The 20,652-nt window shown below is 50.4% G+C and overlaps 1 protein-coding gene across 1 annotated transcript; it reads left to right on the plus strand.

Moving 5' to 3' along the window:
• The first annotated feature begins 10,412 nt into the window (after positions 1-10,412).
• Positions 10,413-12,502, plus strand: BHLHE41 (basic helix-loop-helix family member e41). The gene is made up of 5 exons (XM_032186843.1): positions 10,413-10,685; positions 10,838-10,901; positions 11,080-11,187; positions 11,325-11,436; positions 11,517-12,502. Exons 1-5 carry the CDS (start codon positions 10,624-10,626, stop codon positions 12,500-12,502), a joined length of 1,332 nt encoding a protein of 443 aa, XP_032042734.1. The 5' UTR covers positions 10,413-10,623.
• Positions 12,503-20,652: the final 8,150 nt, after the last annotated feature.

Below are 20,652 nucleotides of genomic sequence, written 5' to 3' on the forward strand. Positions count from 1 at the left end.
ATTCTACCAGCCATTACTACCAAGAGCAGACTCACCACTGTCTTTACTACAACTCACAGCCAGGGGCTCTTGGGGGTACATCTTTCTACTGCAAAATTAGATTTCTGGTGCAAGCAAGGCTTTGTGCAGCTGTGTTAGCCATCCTGGCACCGACAGGTCAATGGCTTCAATATGGTAGGAAGCCTCCTGAGAGCCACAAGGATGGTGAGGGAGGAGGTCTGGCCTTGCCAGGGTGAAACAGAAGATGGTAGATGGTGTAACAAGGCCCTGGCTGAGGTGCCCACTGTAGTCTTGGCCTGGATCACAGTAAAAAGATTGAATCTTATCAGCAACACAGCTGAGACAGCTCCTGATCTCAGCACAGTTGTATCTAGAGTGTGACTCAGTTTGCCCAGACCTCAAAATAATTCATCCCACATCTGCAGTTCTGGTGAATCAACAGCAGGGATGTCCAGGAGGGCAGAGCGTTTTGTGCATCAAAGACCAAAGAGACTCCTGCTGAAGATGATGGGAAAGCTCTTGTGTAAAGGTGGACCCGGGGGTGGAAGGGAATACTAATAAAGGTGGTGCTGACTGACCAAAACAGACAGAGACAGAAAAGCCCAAGGGAGGCTGGCACAAGAAAATCTAAATTATTGCTCAGTAGAAGGGAATGGGAATGTTTGATTTGATTTTAAAAATGAACAGCAAATGGCTGGAGAAATGGGGATGTGTTTGGTGGCTTGTTGCAAGACTGGGATTTACTGCCACAGGAGATTGCCAAGATATTCAGGAGGTCAGAAAAATGCATGGGCATTTATATCGGTTGTGGGTATGGGTTACCTCATTTGAGATAATAATGCAAAATAGATATACACCGAAGTTCTTCAGGGGACAAGACAAATGCCTAAGGTTAGGAAATGTTTTTCCTATAGGCAAGTGATAATTGGCCGTTCAGCGCTCCTTGTTCTGGTTTTATGGCACTCGGCAGTCGGGTACCTTCAGAGACAAGACAGGGGAGCAGACAAGCTGGGAGCCTGGTCCAAGGCAGCAATCCCTGCATTCCCGTGTCCTGCTGTGTGAGAAAGCATGTGAGGAATGATAATTCCCTTTGGACGTGTGACCCAAATTGCAGCAGGAATTTGCATTCCTGGTTCCTGCTTCCATTTCACCTCTCCTCCCCATGCAGAGCAACACCTGCAAGCGCATTTATCTCCCTTGCTGAGAGCACAAGCTCTATGATATTTCAGAAGAATTAAGAAGAGTATCCACAAAAGAAACCAAAAAGTAAAAAAGAGTCAAAAATATGACAATGTAACGTGAATTTATCCACACAAAACAAACTTGGTAAAATAAAAATCAACTGTCCCTTTAAAATATGACATTAAGTTTCTCAAATCACAGCCCTTAATCAGGAGTAATACTTGAAGAGGAACAAAGAGAATTTATGATGAAAAATCAGGACAGTTGAGCGCTAGGCTCAGTGGGACTAACTGCATGACAATATGGATAAGAATGATAATTGCATTAGTTTAGCCTGAAATGACTGGCCTGAGCTGGTTTTTTTGGTCAGCTGGATTTTTGTAATGTCTTCATTTACTTTTTAAGCAAACTTGGAAGGAGAATTACAACTAGATTAGGGCATATCCATCTATTCTCTTAAGGGAACAGAATTACAGAAATTCATCCTAAAAATGTCTTAGAGCTCTTTGAAATGCATGGGCTTGTGTTGGTCCAACCAAGGGTCTCTTTTTGGACTATTAAAGACAAGACTAACAGGAGGAGGTGATGAAAATTGGAAGATGCAGGATGACCCCAATCCTGGCTCCCTCTGCCAGCTCTATGCAGCCGGGACCTCCTGTAGCACCTGGTGGGGACAGATAGGGGTTGTGGGGCACTGTGGGGCTGCAGACAGGGGGGAGGTAGCACCCATTTGCCTCTTGCCTGTATCTAGGACACTTGTTCCACCACTGAGCTCTGCTTTGGTGGGACAGGAAACTGCATGCAGTGGGAGCCCAAAGCAGGGAACATGAGCGATGTGAGGGAAACGTGAACATTGGAGAAAGTTGCTGAAAACCTGGTGCTGCCCCACATGCAGAATCAACAGTGTGGGCAGTGTTATGTGTCTTGGTGGGGCCAGAAAGTCTGCAAGATGGCAGCTGTGAGGGCAGGAGCAGTGAGCCCTGTGGCACAGGCAGCACTAGCAGGCAGCAGAGTCAAGGGCTTCTTCAGCCCCCAGGTGCAAGTCCATCCGTGACTCTGTGCAAAGGGCAATAAGTTAAATTCACCTGCACTGCACAAAATAACCAGGACAAAAATCTCCCGGCTTGATTCCTCCTTCAGCAGCCTCACAGCCCCCATCTCCACTCAGTGCCTGGCAGGCAGGACACCCCCACGCAGCCTCTCAAAGGAGTGCTGCTGAGCCCCAGCCCAGTACCAGGGAGCAGGCTCAGGATATCAGTCTTTAACACCCTGGCTCCAGCGAAAAACACAGGAGAGGCGTTTTCTGGCCCTGCCGAGTGAAGTGGGCTGCCCCACAGGCAGCCAGCCCTGCTTGCAACACCACCGGCCCCTTTCACTGGCTGCTTTTATTCGCCTTCCTCCAGGGCTTAAATAAACAAGAAGCAAGTTAAAAACAAACTCTTGGCCCTGGCCCCTTCCTGAGCTGGCTGTTCCATCGCTGCTTCCTGCCCCGCACACAAGCTTCCTCCTCCTAAGGAAAGAGGCACTGGCCTTCAGCTGCCCATGGTGGGAGAGAAGGAGTCTACCTGGCTTTGATATCCACGCCAGGCTCAGCCTGAGTTTGTTGCTGGGGGCTCAGAGGGGCTGGCTGTCCCATCTCCTTGGCGCCAGGGCATGGGGATGCTGGGCTTTGATGCCAGCCACACATGATGGGGCTTCTGCATTGCTGTGCACCACTACAGTGTCCTCACTGAGGGGGGATTTTTTTGCAGTCATAACCTGTAAGGAGCATAAAAACGTCTTGAAAAAGTCCGTGAGCTCCAGAGATTTTGCTTTCAGTAACTGCAGTGCATCCTGTGCTCCAGCGGAGCTCCTCCATCGCTGTGACAAAGGGACTTCAGGAGATCGCCCCCACCTGAGGTCACCATGTGGTGACAGCTGGGCATGGCTCCTGGGGAGGTCAAAATGCTTCATGTGCATGAATTTGCCTCACAGCACCTTTGTGAGGGGTGTTTTCTACTCCTGCCATTTGAAACACACAGAAACAGATAAAAAGATGCCAGTCACGTGGCGAGAGGCTGCATTAGGCAGCACTCAGCTTCTCCTGCCCCTGGCTCTGCACCTTTTTGGCTAGGCCCAAAGGTTTTTTTGCAGCAGAGTGTCTGAGGTTTGCTTTTCTGTGCGTATTAAAGGGCTTTATGCCCATCATACTTCTGCTAAAGCATGCCACTGTCTGGTGTTGGCAATACGATCTAGGGCTTTAAAACTGTTACAGATAAGTTATGTGACATTTTCCATTAAATTTAAATGGATCATGCTAAAACTTGAAAGAAGCTGATAGCTGCACGTTCATTTTATTTCATTCTATTTCCCTTTTATGACCAATTTTACCCTAATAATCAAAGTGTTGATTATAGATCCCTAAGGCACCACAGGGCATGCAGAACCAGGCTGGAAAGGGCCACCAGCTTCTACATCATAAGGGCTTCAGCAGCCAGCAGCACAAGCAGGGTGACAAACAGCAACACCACATTGAGGTGTTTTTTTTTTCCCTCTCTCTGCTGAGAAAGAGTTCAATTCTCAGCTGTCCCAAACTCTACAGACATGGAGCTGTAGATCTGAAATCTGACTGGCTGTTGGCTTCACTGCATCGAGATGCATCTGAGTGCTCTGAGGAAACTCTTCCAGTGGGCAGGCCCAGAAAGAAAGCTAAAAAACAGTTTACCTGAGTGAGGGAACTGCTACTGCTGCCCCTTTGCTCTGCTTATCCCCACAGAAGCTGGGGAGATACTGTCCCACTGTAGGCACTTGCCATGAAACCACTGCCAGCGCCCAGCTCCCGTCCCATCCTGCAGAGCAAGTGTTATGGGATGGTCAAACCCTAGGGGCTCCCCAGCACAGAGATGCATTGGTTTTGGCTACACCAAGAAAAGGTTCGTGCTTAAAACCAAAATAGAACATGAAATATCATATTAATCCACATAAAAGGGCAAGTAATAATAAAAATGCAAGCTTGCTTTTTGGGTTGAGCAGTGGAGCCTGCCTGGTTGTGCTGGGAGATGAGTTAAATGGGGATGACTTTTTTGTACAACAGGAGCCTAGGTCTTGCTCTTTTGCGATGGGACTGAGCCCCCAAATCAGCCCCCTCCTTTGTTGTGCACGAGCTCTAAATGACTAGGCTCTAATAAAACCAAGCCAAACAGAATGAGGGAAAATCATTCAAGAAGTGATGAGTGACACATTCTTACTTATCTGTAATTACCCTATACGCTGCAGCAAGGTATTTTCCTATCACTAATCCAAAGCATTTTTGCTCCCCTTTCTCAGTTTTCCTGCTCCTTGATTTATTTTTAGACAGCCACTTGCAGCACACTCTCCAGGTGCATTCAGGATTTCTGGAGTCTCTCTTTTCATGACTACTTTTGCAATTACAGAAGAGTGGAGGAAGAGTGAGACCCAGAAATTTTCTTTTCGAATATGTTTTTACACAGAGCATTTTCTAATGGGCAGCACTGGACTTTGTTTCAGGACCCCACTGTACTCTGTGTATCACCGTAAATATCCAGGTCAGTACTACAGGCAAGTACAGGCAATTACATGGCAAGTCCTACAATGTTGCTCTAGGTTTATCCTTTCTAAGATTCTCTCCCTGTTTTTTCTAGGACTGTAAGATATCCCAGATATCCACTTAAAAAAAAAAAAAAAAAAAAAAAAAAAGCTATCTAACTATATGTATATATATTTGGACCACGTGTCTCTATGCGTGATCCAAAACCCTTTGTTCCTCTCCCCAAACTCTACAAAACGTCATGCTGGAGCCCTAAGGTTTTCACCAGAATGATGAAGAAGGGCTTTGCTCCTGAGGCATGTGAAAGCACTGGGATGTGCTGGGTCTTACCACTTGATGCAGTTCTGAGGAGGAGTCCAGTTGACTACAAACCTGCATAAAAACATTCCACCAACCCTTCAGGCTGTGGTCACATGGAGATGTTTTAGGGATCCCAGCCACCTCACAGATCTGTTGAAATGTTCTGGATGCAGTGTTTCTCCCTTGAGCATTGGGCAATCCTGCCATACCTCCTAGGACTTGGAGGGAGACAATGTCTTTCGCTTGGACATCTGGCACTAGTGTCCTAACAGACAAGCTTCGGGGCATTTTGTGAAATAGTCTGCAGCTCCCAGAATCTACTTCAGACAGAAACACAAGAACATCAGGCAATGCAGTCCATTAATGAAATGACTCTGTCAGACATTACTTCATGGTGTCTCTGTGTGTTTCTGTGGGACCGTTATTTGCAATAGGGGCATTAATCTGCACACATTCTCAATGACCTTCCTGAATCTTGCCCAGTAGAATTGTTCCCTTAGCTTAGCTAAGTTTTTTGGTTTTGTTTTTGTTTTTTTTTTTGTTTGTTTGTTTTTTGTTTGTTTTGTTTTTTGTTTTTTGTTTTTTTTGTGTGTGTGTGTGTTTTTTTTGTTTTTTGAAATGTATAGACATTCAGGACAGTTCAAAACATTTGCCAGTTTTAAAACAATAATCTCAGAACCTCCCGCTCCAGTCATCACTGAAAAGAGTTCTCCACAGGTTGTTTCCATGCACTGTAACTTTTATGCAGTATTTCATCTTTAACTCCAAACTTTCTCACCATGAACAGAATGCTTTTCCCTTGGTACTCCAAGGATACACATTGTTGTACTCCAGAAGCATACCTTGTTTCAGGACAACTGGGTTTCCCAGCTCACTTTCTAGCTACAGAGATGCTTTCTGTGAAGCACCTTCTTACACAGGCTGGTTTGGGAGCCCATGTTCCCTCTCTGGCATCGCCCTTCCTCAGTCCCCTTGGGTGAACTAGAAGCATTTACACACCTTCAACTTGTAAGAGAGGAAACAAGCATCTCCTTCTCTGCATCCATCCTGTTTAAGAATCATTGACGTTGCTTGCATTTAGCCCCAGAGCTGCTGCCTGGCCTAGGCACCACTGCTACTCTGTTTGTGCCCTTATGTGTAGTTCAATGTGCAGCGGCAAAGCTGACATTTTTCTTTATGCTTGGGCAAACTGCAATTGGGATTCCTAAACCCACAGAGTGAGCTATAGCGGGGATACACAGTTTGCCCTTACTATGGTGTTCCTCCTGTGCAAATACTAACACAACTTATCTGCAAATTGAACCACTGGGAAGAATTGCACTAGTTGAAACTGCTAAAACTCTTTCTGTTGGCCACTGAAATGCTCTCCCTCTGTCACCCTACCTGTGCAAGCGTTTTGCAATGTTAACAAATCTACAAACAAACCTTCTGTAACAGGAGCAGAGTCCTACCAACCTGTACCTCCGTGAGTGGCTGGGGAGAGGGCCAGCTCCACAAAGTCTCAGGGCTTTCTTTGTTTCAGTGGAAATTCCCCATCACCAGCTGTGTGGCAGAGGTAACTTACGGGCTTTTGGAACAGCTCCCTTTTCTTTTGGGACCAGTTACAGGCTGCCAGCCTTGAACTTATCACCAGCCATGTGTAACTGCACCTACCACTTCTTGTTCAAAGGTCTCAGCGTGCAGCCATAAATAGCATAAATGCAACAGACCTCTTGAAAGGCTGAGGCCATTCAAGGCCTCCTGATGGCGTGGTGTGACATACCTTCCCCACCAGCCTCTGCAGCAGAGCTGGTGTGTTACATAAGGCCCAACCATCACTGGAGCACCAGATGATCAGGCTTTGCTGAGAAAGCAATTTTCCTCATCCTCCAGCTCCACTTTTGCTGCCAATGCACAGCTTTGAGGTGCATTGCGAGTGACCAAGCTGAACCCAAGGGTATTGTCATTCACGGACACAGCTTCTTGGCAGTGACTGCAGAGGGGGAATTGTGGGGGGGGTAGGGGGGGAGGGGTTGTTTTACTTGTTCCTGGTTGCTGCTCCTGCAAAACTTCTAGCAGACAGATGGGGGTTGCTTCTGTTTCACACCCACAGGCCCCAGGTCTCCAGGCAGGTTTCAGACCTCCCACCAGCCAGGGTTGGAAGTGGCCTCAGGCTGGAGCCACCTTTAATTTTACTGCCCCAGGAGGCAGGGCAGCTTTTTACTGCAGCCCAGCTACCTTCAAACAGTTTGCTTCACTTGAGACACATCTTTAAAGGGAATTTCCAAACTGACAGCACAGTTCCTGGTGTTTATCATGCAGTTACACCCACACGGCTCTGAGGACTGGCCTGCCCCCCATCACACCTGACTTTCTGCTCCAGTGCCTCTGTTTCGTTGATCTGACTTTCCCAGGTTTGGATGTGTCTGTGCTCTCCTGTCACCACCATTCCTCTTGAGCTGATCAGCTTGGTCAGTGGTAGCCCAAATACCACTCCAGCTTGCCTGGTCTCATAGAGTTTGGGCTGTTTCTAATATCACCCAGGCCATGGGGTTCCATGGCCTAGGACTGCCTCAGTGACCAACCTCCCTCATGTAGTTTGTTTTGTTTTGTTTTGAATTGGTTTTGAACAGTAGCGGGCCCTGATCGCTGCCCCTCCAGGCTGGCTGTAACCCCATTGCCGCAGCTGGCTGGGCATCCTGCTCTCACCCAGTGCTGCAGAAGCCTTGCTGCACCTTGTGTCTCCTCCCAGCCCACCACCTGCCCTCAGCAGGTGTTTTATCAGCAGGTTGTTTAATTTCTGCTTCAGATTTCAGCTGTGTGTCTGCATGGCTGCCGTCTCCCTTGTTTTACATTCTTCAGGTATGCGTGGCAGTCTGAAATGGAAAGTTCTCTCCTTCCTCTTGTTACTAGCTTCGCTGACAGGCCTGCCGGTGACTGACCAGCCTCTCACCAGTGTCTGCTTCCTGGCCTCATGCTCTGCTGCAACCAATGATTTAAGCACCTTGGCAAACTCCTCTGCTTCTCACCGTGTCTTTGGCTTCCCATTAAACACATTAAGAGATATCGCTTCTGGCTCAGGAAGTCTCTGCACCGTGGGCCCCTGAGATCTGGGGGATGGGGAGCTTTCCTTTCACACAGACTCTGCTCAATCGCTCCTCCCTAGGCATCTCCTGATGGACACCAGGACAGACAGACCTCTTTTTCGACCCAGTTTTCGTCTGCTCTCATTTTGATTTTTTCCCTGGTCTCCATTTGGTCATCCCAAAAGTGAAAATCTACACATAGGCTGATGTCCAATTTACCCCAAAAGTCCTTGTCAATACCTTCATGAATACAGTGCTCCTAGGCACTGTATCTCGAAGGCATTCATTCCCTTACACTGTGGTTATTGACTGACTTGAATAAACCTCCGAAATGGAGTCTCCTCAGAGGGCAGCCTTTGCAATGACTCAGCTGGGACAGGCACTCTGATTCCTTCCTCCTAGGCTGAAAATGGTGGCAAGCATTTGGGTCAGCGGTTCTCTAGCTAGCCCTTGTCTTCAGCAGGAGGCTGTTTTTGCCCTGTGGTGACCTGCAAACCTCTGATTTCCTTTTCCGAGTGATTTTTCAGCTTCTTAACTCTTTGCTGTGGTTCGTCTCAGCTTGTAAATTGGTCAAAGCTTTTCTTCTGCCGCTTATGTTCTGAAAAACATTCTTTTCCGTGATGGTCATGCTGCTGATCACCTCTTTGATCCATCTTGCCATTTTAAACTGGGACTCTTCCAGGAGAATTTTGCACTCTCCCTAGACACTGAAGCCTTTTATCCTTGTCTGCAGGTGACCTCTTATAAACCTCTCTTAGAAGTTTCCAGATGTTGCTTGAACTTCTCTTGCAAGGCCTCCAGCTGTCTCAGATCATGTTTTGCATCTTTTGATCATTTTCGACTTCCGTTCCCACCCGGTTTTAGAGGAATCCCACAATCAGGATTTCTCCTCCTGGAAGCTAAGTCTCGCTCCGGAGGTTGTTGCTGTAATTTGAACATTTGCAGGTTGTCCCAGAGAGGATGAAGCTGGCAGAGATGCTCCAGGTGCTCCACGAGGAGGTGCTCCAGAAGTGCTCCCCCCTGATCCCTCGTATCAGTTAGGAAAAGCAGGCACCCCACAAGCTCCCCTTTCCTCCTGCAGCCCCAAAATTCCCCCTCCCGAGGGATCAGGGCCGCAGCTCTCCCCCCCCTCCCAGCGGCAGCGGCTCGGACCTCTCCCCCCAAACACCTCCAGGCGTGCGACGCCCGGTTTATTTTTAGCCCGTTTTCGTGGCACTGGCAACGTGAAAATGCCATCAGGCTGCCGGGGAAGGAGCTGCACCAGCCTGCAGTGCCGCTTGCTTCCCGGCCGGGAGAGGAGGCTGCAGCCTGCGGCCCCTCTGCGGAGCCCTCCCCGCTCCCGGCCCCTCGTGCAGCCCCTGCGTGAAAAAATCACGAGTCACGCGTGCGTGTGCCCGTGTGTCAGCCCGTCTGTCTGTCTGCCCGTCTGTCTGCCTGCCTGCCTGCGTGCTGCTGCCATTTCCCGGCGGGCACCTCCCCGCCCGCCGCCCCCCCCGCACGGCCTGGGCCCCGCACGTTGCGGCACGGCCGGGGGGAGCGGGGGGCACGGGGGGCAGCGACACGAGCACACGGGCCCCGGGGGGGCGCGGGGCGGTGGCGGGGGGAGGTCGGGTCACGTTGGCGGCCCTGTGCGCGGCGTGAGGAGGGATTATGTGCGGCGGGGGGGGGATGGCAGCAGCGATGGGGACAGGGGAAAGGCACGCTTGAAAAGGGAAAATAACAGAAAGTGTAAATAATAAAAAATGAAATAAAAGGAAATAAAAATAATAAAATAAAATTAAAATTAAAAAATAAAATAAAATAAAATAAAATAAAATAATAAAATAATAAAATAATAAAATAATAAAATAAAATGATAAAATAAAAAATAATAAAATAAAATAATAAAATAATGCAAGAAAACAATGCAATAAAATAAAATAATGCAATAAAAACAAAACCCTCCAAAATTAAAAAAAAAAAAAAACAAAAACAAACAAAAAAAAAAACACATTAAAACATCAAAACGCAGGGCCGAAGCGCGGCGGCAGAGGCGCGCAGGGGAAGCCGGCCTCTCGCAGGGCGGCCCCGGGGGTCGGCGGCGGGGACCTCCCCCCGTCCCCTCCCCTCCCCTCCGCAGCCCGCCGGGGGCTCCCCCCTCCCCGCCCCCCCTTCCCCGGGCCCCGCCCCAGGCCCCGCCCCCCCCGCCCGCCCGGCGCGCGCCGCACGTGAGCCGGGTGCGGGGCTGGCTGGCGGCGCGCGTGCCCCGCGGGCTGGCTGGGCTCGGCGTGGCGCGGCGCGGCGGGCGTGTGAGCGGCCAGCGGGAGCGAGGCGGGCAAGGGGAGCGGCGGAGGCAGCGGGGGGGGGCAGAGCCGTGCCGAGCCGAGCCGAGCCGAGCCGAGCCGTGCTGTCGCATACTTTGGCCGCTGCACGGGAGAGCGGGGCCGGAGGCTGCATGTGCACAGAGCCACCCGCGGATCTGCAGGGACCGCTCGCAGCATCCCACGGCTTCGACCGAGAGCAGCGACGAGACAGCGGCCGCCGCCAGCCATGGACGAAGGAATCCCCCGCCTGCCCGAGCGGCAGCTGCTGGAGCACAGGGATTTTCTGGGGTAAGGCTGCCTCCCGGCTCGGCTCGGCGCGGCTCCCGCGGGACGCGCTGCAGGGCGCCGGGGGCAGAGCCGGCCGCCGCGCCCGGCTCCGCTCGCCCGGTCGGGGTCTCTGTCTCCCGCCGCCGCCGCAGGACCTTTGTGTTTTTCTGCAGGCTGGACTATCCGTCCCTGTACATGTGCAAGCCCAAAAGAGGCATGAAGAGGGACGAGAGCAAGGTAAGAGGAAGTTTTCCGGGGCTGCCCAAATTTCTCGGCGCGGCTTCGCCCCCCGGAGCATCCCCGCCGCCGGCGCTTGCCACTGTCCCCGGGGGGGCGGCGGAGGCCGGCATGACACTTGTTTTGCTTTCGGTCGGCGTGCCCCTACCGCCCGGCTTCTCCGGGTTTTGCTCCCTAGGAGACATACAAGCTGCCGCACAGGCTGATAGAGAAGAAGAGGCGAGACAGGATTAACGAGTGCATCGCCCAGCTGAAGGACCTGCTGCCCGAGCATCTGAAGCTGACGGTGAGGAGTGGGACTGCCCCTGCGTGGGGTGTGGGTGGGGTGCGGGCACCCCGACCCTCAGCCCAGGGACCGCCGTCCCTGAGCCGTGGGCACACCACAGGCTGTCAAGCTGACGCCTCCCCCCTCTGTCCCTGCAGACGCTGGGACACCTGGAGAAAGCAGTGGTGCTGGAGCTGACTTTGAAACACCTGAAGGCGCTGACGGCCTTGACGGAGCAGCAGCACCAGAAGATCGTCGCCTTGCAGAGCGGTAAGTGGGCCCTGGGGGGAGGCGCAGAGCCGGGTGGCCCAGGACGAGCAAACACCATCTCCTCTTGGCTTTCCCCGCAGGGGAGCGGTCCATGAAGTCTCCCGTGCAGGCCGACCTGGATGCTTTCCACTCGGGCTTCCAGACGTGCGCCAAGGAAGTGCTGCAGTACCTCTCCCGCTTCGAGAGCTGGACTCCCCGCGAACAGCGATGCGCCCAGCTCCTCGGCCACCTGCACTCCATCTCCTCGCAGTTCCTTGCCGGCCCCCAGCTCCTGTCCCCGCCGCCGGGCCCCCTCACCAAGGGATCCTCCTCCTCCTCCTCTTCTTCCTCCCCGCCCGCCCCCCCCTGCCACAAGCCGGAGGGCCAGGCTAACTGCGTGCCCGTCATCCAGCGGACTCACGCCGCCGAGCTCAGCGCCGAGACCGACACGGACACGGACAGCGGCTACGGCGGCGAGGCCGAGGGGCGCTGCGAGCGGGGCCAAGCACCGGCTGCGGGGGCGCCGGGGGCGCTGCCCGGCCTGGCCATCAAGCAGGAGCCGTCGGGGGACGAGGCGCCCCCCGCGCCCAAGCGCCTGAAGCCGGACCGCGGCGGCAGCCCCCTGCCCGTCCCGCCGGGGCTGGCTGCGAGGGGCGCCGAGGCCGCGGCGGCGGCGCTGGTGAGACCCGAGGCCGCGCTGCTGGGCTCGCTGATGGCCCTGGGGGCGGGCGGCGCCGGCGGGGGGCCCTTCGGACAGCCGGCCGCCCCCTTCTGCCTGCCCTTCTACTTCATATCGCCCTCCGCCGCCGCCGCCTACATGCAGCCCTTCCTGGATAAAGGCAGCCTGGAGAAGTATCTCTACCCCGCCGCCCCCATCCCGCTCCTCTACCCCGGCATCCCGGCGCAGGCGGCCGCCGCCGCCGCCGCCGCCGCCGCCGCCTCCTTCCCCTGCCTCTCGTCGGTGCTCGGCCCCGCCGAGAAGGCGGCGGCCACCGCCGGGCTGTCCCCGGCGCCCCACCTCCCGCACCCCTTCGCCGCCGCCGAGCCCGCCGACGAGCCCGAGCCCGCCGCCGACGAGGGGCCCTGAGCCGCCGCCGCCGGGCCGGGACCCGCGGCCCCGGGCACTGGAGGGCGGGGGGCGGCTGCGAGGGGTCGCCGGGGCCGGGCCGAGCCGGGCCGGGTCGGGGGAGGCGGCTCCGGGAGCGGGAGCAGGGCCCGGGAGCGGGGAATCGGCCGCCCCCCCTTCCCGGGAGTCCTCGGCTCCCGCAGCGGACCGCCGAGGATAAAATTTGCTACTCAGTATTTTTGTAATGTTTGGCTTTATAAATGCGTAAATATGTTAAGGAGGAAAACAAAACAACAACAACAAAAAAAAACAATACACACAAAAAAGGAAAAAGAAGAAGGAAAGGAAGAAGAATAGTAAGGATACTCTTTTCTCTCTCTCTCTCTCTCTCTCTCTCTCTCTCTCTCTCTCTCTCTCTCTCTCTCTCTAAGGTAACTTAAATGTTGCACCTTATCGTGAGTGGGTTCGTACAGTGTCCCTGGGCCCCACTGAGGAACTTGCACTTGGCCGGGAGACCTGGGTGGGCTCAGGGTGAGGGCGGAGGGGCGGCGAGGCAAGGGAAGGAAGGGGAGACCCCGGCGCCTGTGGTAGCACTTTATCGGGGAGCGGCCCGTGGTCAGATGAACCCTGAGCCCCAACCTGCAGTGCCTTGAGCACCCGGGGATGCTGCGAGGTTTTGGCTCCAGCGAGTTGTGGGTGTGCAAGGGAAGGAGGGTCAGACCCGTTATGTAACCTTGTGTTTACTTTTTTTTTGGCTAAGGTATACAGGTGTGGCAAGTGCGTTTGTTCTCACCCCATCTTTATTTATGTTCCTGAGAGATTTTTCCCCCTAACCTTGCTGTATAAAATGAATGTTTCTGCACTGAACTACGAAAAGAACCCCCCCCGTCCACTGCCCCCCCGAGAAAACACAGAACAATTCATCAGCCTGAATGCATTTTATCCTAAATTGTGAATGGCACAAACTGAAGGCTGTAGGTAAACCCCTTGCTTTGCATTCAGAGGCGATCAGCCCACGGGGGACAAATTTCTTGTATGGGTTCTCTCCTCATCCCATTCTCAAATGTTGCTATTTCCCTTTCTGGAGACAAACCAGACGCCAGATAATCACACAGATAAAGCTTTTATAATAAGGCTTAAACCAAGACCTTGCCTAGATATTTTTAGTTTGTTGCCAAGGTAGCACTGTGAGAAATCTCACTTGAATGTTATGTAAGAGGTGAGACACAACAGTCTGACTTGGAGTGAATAAGTATCCTGGGTCTGTTAGTCAGTTTGGTGCATTTGCTGCTGCTGTTGCTACTGTTTGCCTCAAACGCTGTGTTTAAACAACGTTAAAAAAATCTTACTAGCCTACAGAGTGGCTGTATGTAAATAGTTGTTAATACATCCAATTAATGATGTCTGACATGCTATTTTTGTAGGGAGAAAATATGTGTTAATGATATTTTGAGTTAAATATCTTTTGGGAGGATTTGCTGAAAAAGTTGCACTTTTGTTACGATGCTTATGCTTGATACAAGCTTATGCTGTCTTAAATTATTAAAAAAAATAAATCCTGTCTGCAAGAAACCAGCTGTTTTAGAACAGTTTAGTATGTGATATATTAGAAATCAATCTTTATATTCAGTATTTTCCAGCACTCCATGAATTCTATTATCTAAATATTTCCACACTATTTTGTGATTAAAAAAAAATTCTTACTAAGGAATAAAAACTTTAATACACAAAATGGGGTTGTCTACTAATTAAAAATCTCATGATAATACCTAATAATGGGCACACTGAGCTTCAAAACGCATCATTGCGTGGCTTATGATAATCATTTAATGCCTCTTCACATTTTTAAGCTGGGTTTCAATTTGCTTGGCTTCCTTTAACTAACTTCAGCAAACTCTCAGAATCGCACGTTACACTAAGCAACATTTAAATCATGCACGTGGAACACGTATTTCTTACTGGTGTTTACTTTCTTCCCCTCTTGCAAAATATTAATTGTGTCTTTTAAAATTAATATTTTACACTTCTGGTGCTGGGTGTAAGCTTTGTTTACCAAGAGCAAATGTTACAATTCACGTGACAATCTAATGGCATGAGCATCATGAACTCTGGAGGAATGATGCATGTTCCTGCTTGGAAAGCACCAAGGAAAACTGAACATTTGGGTTGGGGGGGTTGGAGGGCAGTAGGGGGAATAGAGTAGTGGAAACAGGCAGGTAATTCATAGCATGGAAATGCAGCACTCCAAAGACTGACTTACACAGATTTGATATCTGAGCCGCTTATCACATTCTCTTTCAAAAATTCTTCTTATTCCAGGGAAATAAAATTAAGAAAACCCTCAAACGGTAGCCAATGTTTATGTAAGAGAGAAATATAAAGGAAGTGTTTCGCGCTCCCTCTACTGGTTCTTCAACACCAATGACTCTGTACTCACGGCCGTGCTGACAATGAATGAAGCTGGAGCACAAATGTCACAGAAAACTCCAAGACTTGTCCAGATTCCAGCAGTCCTCTGAAATGCAGGAGAAAATAATGACCGTGGTGAAAAATAAGCTCTCTTTTCTAAACTATTCAAACGCGATTGTTAAGAAACAGGTATATGCCTTTTTTTTTGTGTGTAGAAACTATAATGAAATTAATTCCTACTAGAAAAAGATATAGAAAGGCTCTCTGCAGATGTGCATTTTCCATCAAGTGGTGGCAACAGGCCAAAGGCTGCTGCGATACATCCCTACAGCTGTTGAAGTCAGCTATTTGCGGGCTGAACTCAAAGGTTATCAAAGGTAATGGAAAAACCTGCCACTGACCACAGTTGTCTTTGGATCCTGCTCTGTGCCCTGGATTATCACAGGAGTGAATGTGAACGAGGTGCAGCTCTTCAACTCCATAACTCACCAACTTTGACCTGCATACTTAAACAGCTTAATTCTTGTTACTTTATGCAGGGATGAATGCACTTACATGCTCTGGCTCCTCGCAGCAGGGAGGGAATCGGCCCTACCAAGTATGAGGTCCTTCCCGCCGTTTTATTATATTCACAGAAACAGTGGAGCCACCAGCACCTCTGGAAAAAAAGGGAAAAAAAAAAAAAAAAAAAAAGCAACAAGAAACCTGTACCCCTCATGAACAACTTGTAAAAAAAAAAGGATGGGGGGGGGCGGGGGAGGTTAAAAAAAATGAAAATAAACTGTACCCCTCATGAACAACATGGGTGGTTTGAAACCTGGATGCAGACCAGGCTGTATGTCTTTTTCATATTTCCAGCCTTTGGGAATATGAATCAGTTTAGATTTCATTGGGCTATAAACCAAGATCCTTATAGGGTTTTACCAATTTCAGTATTTACCATGTACAATAACAGGAAAGCTTATTTTTATTAGCCCTGGAATCAAGCATCCCAAATGACTTCACGCCAAGTTACAGTGTCAATAGTGTCTATTAAATTTTATTACATAAAACATAAAGACAAATATGTGTTCAGATAATAGCAATGCCCAACAAAAGCAAACAGTTTTTTTTTAAAGAAAGGGGGGGAGTTGTAATTGAGACTGATAATCAACAGCTGCTGGAGGCAAAAGGCAAATGACAAGAGGGACCCTAAGAGTCAGCTTCAATTATTCAACTCCAGGCTTCCTCAGTTCCCTTTGGAGCCTAAGTCAAACTGTACGTTTCACATTTTCTCAGAGTTAAAAACAAAACAACAATGAAAAAAAACATACACACACCAAAAAAAAAAAAAAAGGACAACAGCCTGACAGACTTTAATATACATTCACTTCTGTGCAAGTATTAATGCTTGTTATTTCCTACACACTTTCTGTAACTCTGCCATATATGGAGCAACTCTCAGCTGTGCTTCCCGAGTGCTCAGAGCTCAGAGTGCAGGACTGGGTGCTGCATTTATTGCATACACTTGGGTACGTGCTGTATTATTTCTCATAAGCCACAAGATAAAGGCTTTAATCTGGTAAATGTATTTTCTTAAGCAATAAACTTTGAAAACAGCTCTTATTTATCCAGTATATTATAGTGGCATGAAAGGTTCCATTATAGTGTGTTAAACAAACACAGTTGAGATTGTTAAGCCAATGGAAGGTAGTATCATGCAACTCCCACTAAAGGCAATGAAAGTTTTATTTGGAAAGATTACAGTTATGGAACTCAAATTGACTATCAGCTCTGTTTAAGAAAGGCCTGACCTACCAATTAAGTCAACGTGAGTCTTTTTCTCAAGTGTATTGGGCTTTGGAGTAGGTCCTAAGTCTCTGTTTTGGGGCTCTTTTCTTTGTTTGTTTAATTTTCACTTCTAGTCAGGGCAAACTGAATGGCTTCAACATCTAGCAAGCCTAGGGACTGCGTGCACTGCATTTCAGCACTGGTAAATTTATAGTCTGTGGGTCTCACAATGTATTTCCTTTCCTCCTCGAACATCAGCTCCTGGAGTCACATGATCTCTGCCTTCATTTGAGAAGTTTCCTGCCTGCTACTAGCATAAATGAACTTGAAAGTGTGACCTTAAAGAAAACAAGTAACAAAAACACCATGTTTTCTTTTTTACTCCATAGAAAAACACTTGGCTTTTTTAGAGCCGTCTTCACTCAAGAAAGCGTTAATCTCTATTTACTGTCTCTGCTCATGCTGCAGTCTCTGTAGCTTGCTGCAAAACAGCCCAGAGAAGCCGGGGCCTTCACCTGCCACTCACAGCAGCCATGCAAGCCCTGGACATGTGTGGGCCAGAAAGAACTGCTGCTGTCACCTCACTCTCTGCACCCTTTCCATGGCTACAGGTCTCCAGGGCTGTCAGTCTGTCAGGAACACTGAACTCACTGCAGCCTTGATTACGGCTGTGCCGCAGGCTGCACGGAGCCGCCCTGCCCTGGGTTGAGCAGTGGAGCCCATTCTGTCTCACTGCACTCACAGAGCACCCAGCAGCACCGCACCTGCTGCTGCTGCCCTTCCCTGGGCCACGAGTGTGACTCCTACTGGAATGGCACTCCTGCTGTGCCCCACAGGAGGCAGGTGATGCCTGGCACAGGCGAGAAGACATGCCCTTGTGCCTCCCAGAAAGCAGGCACTGTGACTTCAGGCTGCTCTCTAGGGCCATGGGGCTGGGAACAGCTCTTTCTCCAGTATCCACAGAGACTTGCCTTTTTATTTATTTGTTTGTTAATTCATTTTTATTACGTATTTTTAAAGCTCAGCTTCCCTGTCCCCGTTTATCTTGGTTTAGTCTAAAAGCGGGTGCACGGGATATCACTTGCCTCTACAGATTTTTGACTTCAGCCGAGATCTAGGATCAAATTAGAAACGCAGACTCGCTCTTCATTAGAAACACAGACTCGCTCTTCATTAGAAACACATCCACATTCCTTTCCCCCTCGCACTTTTTCACAGTGAGGTGCTTGATCTAACAGAAGCTGCACAACACAGACTAGCGCAAATCTTGGATGAGTGCTTTGGGAACTGGTCCCCTCAATCCTCTGGTATCAGCAGTTCCCTGCGTACAGACATCTGCTGGGCAGTGCTGTCTGTGTGATTGTATGATTGCAGCCCAGCAGCCAGTAAAGGGAAGCATCTCCTAGCTGCATCTCTGCTTGTCTTTCTCTCAAAGCTCAAAGGTGAGGCTAGCTCTCACTCCAAAATACTTCTATCCAGAGCAAAACCTGGAGAACCAGTTACCAAAAAAGAAAACCTTGTGGTCACATTACTCTCACAACTGAGCAATTTCTGAAGAACGACTTCAGAGCTATGTAAATATGGCACCCCCTTACTCAGCAGAAAATTGGCTCCCCAAGTGCATTTGGAGTCATATCTGCACTACAGAGCCAACTGATCTGACAGATGCTGAAGTGGATTCGATTCTCACTGCAGTCTATCAACAAAATTTCTACGGCTCCAGCCCTGCTGTTAGCTGACAGCAGGCAAGCACCAAGCCTAGCTTACACATAACATTGTTTGTAAAGAAGCAAATCTACACAGGAACAGCAGTCAGCCTAGCTACGGTGTGAGGGGCTTCACACCTGGTGACAGCTTACTGCAGCGACCCGAGGCCCCGGGTGCGTGGTGTTAGCGTCACCCCCATCAGTATTTCCCTGGCAGAGATCAGCACTGCCAGCACAGCCCATGGTACCGCACCCCAGCGTCCAGCTGCAGGACCAGCTTTTTCCCCTGGCTGTACCCAGGCCAGCGCGGAACAGCCTCTCCAGCAGTGAGGCGGCCCGAGGCGCACAAACAGCGCTTTCACCGGCAGCGAGAGCTCCAAACGCACTTGCAAGACCGGCAGCCAGGGACACAGAAAGCCTTTATTCAGTATTTCTTTCGTTTACGTTCAAGCCGAGCTCGTCTGTTCCTCACGCGACGGGCAGCCCCTCGCAGGGCGGGACCCCGAGGCGCCGCCTCACGCGGCCGGCGAGGCCCCGGCCCCGGCCCCGGCCCCACCCCCGCATCGCCTCACACCCGCCGCACTCCGGGCGCGCAACTGCCGCAACCGCCGCTCACGCGCCCGCCCACGCGAGCGCCGCGCACGCTGCCCGGCACGTGCGGGCGGGGCCGCGCGGGGGGCGGGGCCGCGGCGGTTCCTCTGGCAACGGCGCCCGTTGGGGGCGTTGGGCGGCGCCGGGCGTGCCCTCAGTTATCATGGCGGCGGCGGCGACATCTCCCCGATCCTCTTTTATTAGCTGGGGCGCTAGTAAACTAATCAGGGAACAGTTCGGGCAGAGGCCATTTTTCAAGTAATAATGTTGTTACTGTGAAGGTCTATGGATGTAAGCAGAGTCCGCAGGGGAAGGCAAGAGCTTTTATTAGCACAGCTGATGCAAGTAAAAAACAAACAACAATGACAGACCAGACGGGCTTGCAGGCACAGCAGCCTTTCTTTGGCTCCACAAAACGACTTGAGCACCAGTAGTGCTTATCCCCCAAGTAGCATCTGCTGCGTATGTTGGATACCTGAACTTTATTCAGATGCTGCTAGCCTTCCCTACCATACCTGATGCATATGCAGTTCTTCCATTTACGTCTGTTTCCAAGGTGTACCTCGGAAAGCTGGAGGTCTTTGGCACCCTCTGGACCCTTGTGCTGCACTGAGCAGGGAACACACTAGCACAGCCTCAGCAGCTCTCCTGGTTTGTTTTCTGCTGCAGCCAAGGGGCTTTGATCAGCCATCAGTCCTGGTCACAGCATAACCCTGCTGCTGCTTACATGGCATAGCCCAGAGGCAGGAGCTGCCTGGGACAGAATTCACTACAGACAATGGGACCAGAAGAGAGCAGTACAAACCAGTTAATAGGACACATCTGTGCCCCTGCCCTCTCCGGGCCTCGACGAGTATCACTGCCTCCTAGTCAGAACCCAGCCCCAAAGCCTTTCACAGAGGTATATGCACAAATCAGCATGTTTTCAGCAGCTGAAAGAGATACACTCCTTTACTTCAAAGCTGTCAGCAGTGGCAGCACTCACCAGGTGGCAGGGAGGCTGTGCTGGAGGCACCTGTAGGACAACACGATAATTAGAAGATAATGCAGTCACCTGACAGGAGAAACCTAGATTCCTGCCTTGTTTGTGCATTTTACGTTACAAGCCCAGTAGAAACAAACAAATAATGGATGTTTACAAGACCTGGGGTATGAACTGGCACTCTGGTTTCCTCTTAGCCCAGATTTAATACCCTAATCAATAGGCTAAAGCTATTTCTCAGTACGTGTCTGCTTAATTATTCAGTGCAAACGAGGACAAGATCCACAAGAGAGATGAAATGCAGTTGTCTGAGAACTGCTTTGAACCAGGGCCTTCCCCCAGGATGTGGGATATGCAGGGATGAACCTCCTTGGAGGAAGAACATTCTATCCAAATCACCTACTGAAAGAGAAATGTTATAGTTCCCAAACTTTTATTTAAATGCAAGGCTATGCCTCTTCCAGCTGCAGCTTTATGAGAGAAGAATGGTGCCCTCTGTTGTTCTAGAGAGAAGCTGCTATGATTTAGGGGACTGAAAGCATGAATGTGGTTGCTTTTTCCAGTTCTACAGAATCTTACAGATGCTCTGGTTTTGGCATACACACAGTTTGCTGGGTCTGAAAACTAAATTAACTATACTCAAGACTTCAGTTTCCAGAGTGAAGTCAGGAAGGAGGCATCTGTAGAGGGGAATGTACCGACACAATGAGTAG

Source organism: Aythya fuligula, chromosome 1 (assembly GCF_009819795.1).
Source record: "Aythya fuligula isolate bAytFul2 chromosome 1, bAytFul2.pri, whole genome shotgun sequence".
NCBI lineage: Eukaryota > Metazoa > Chordata > Aves > Anseriformes > Anatidae > Aythya > Aythya fuligula.

Coding starts and splice junctions, on each gene's coding strand:
- BHLHE41 (XM_032186843.1), top strand. CDS start 10,624: ATGGACGAAGGAATCCCCCGCCTGCCCGAGCGGCAGCTGCTGGAGCAC. Junction 10,686..10,837: donor GAGCACAGGGATTTTCTGGG/GTAAGGCTGCCT, acceptor GTTTTTCTGCAG/GCTGGACTATCCGTCCCTGT. Junction 11,188..11,324: donor CCGAGCATCTGAAGCTGACG/GTGAGGAGTGGG, acceptor CTGTCCCTGCAG/ACGCTGGGACACCTGGAGAA.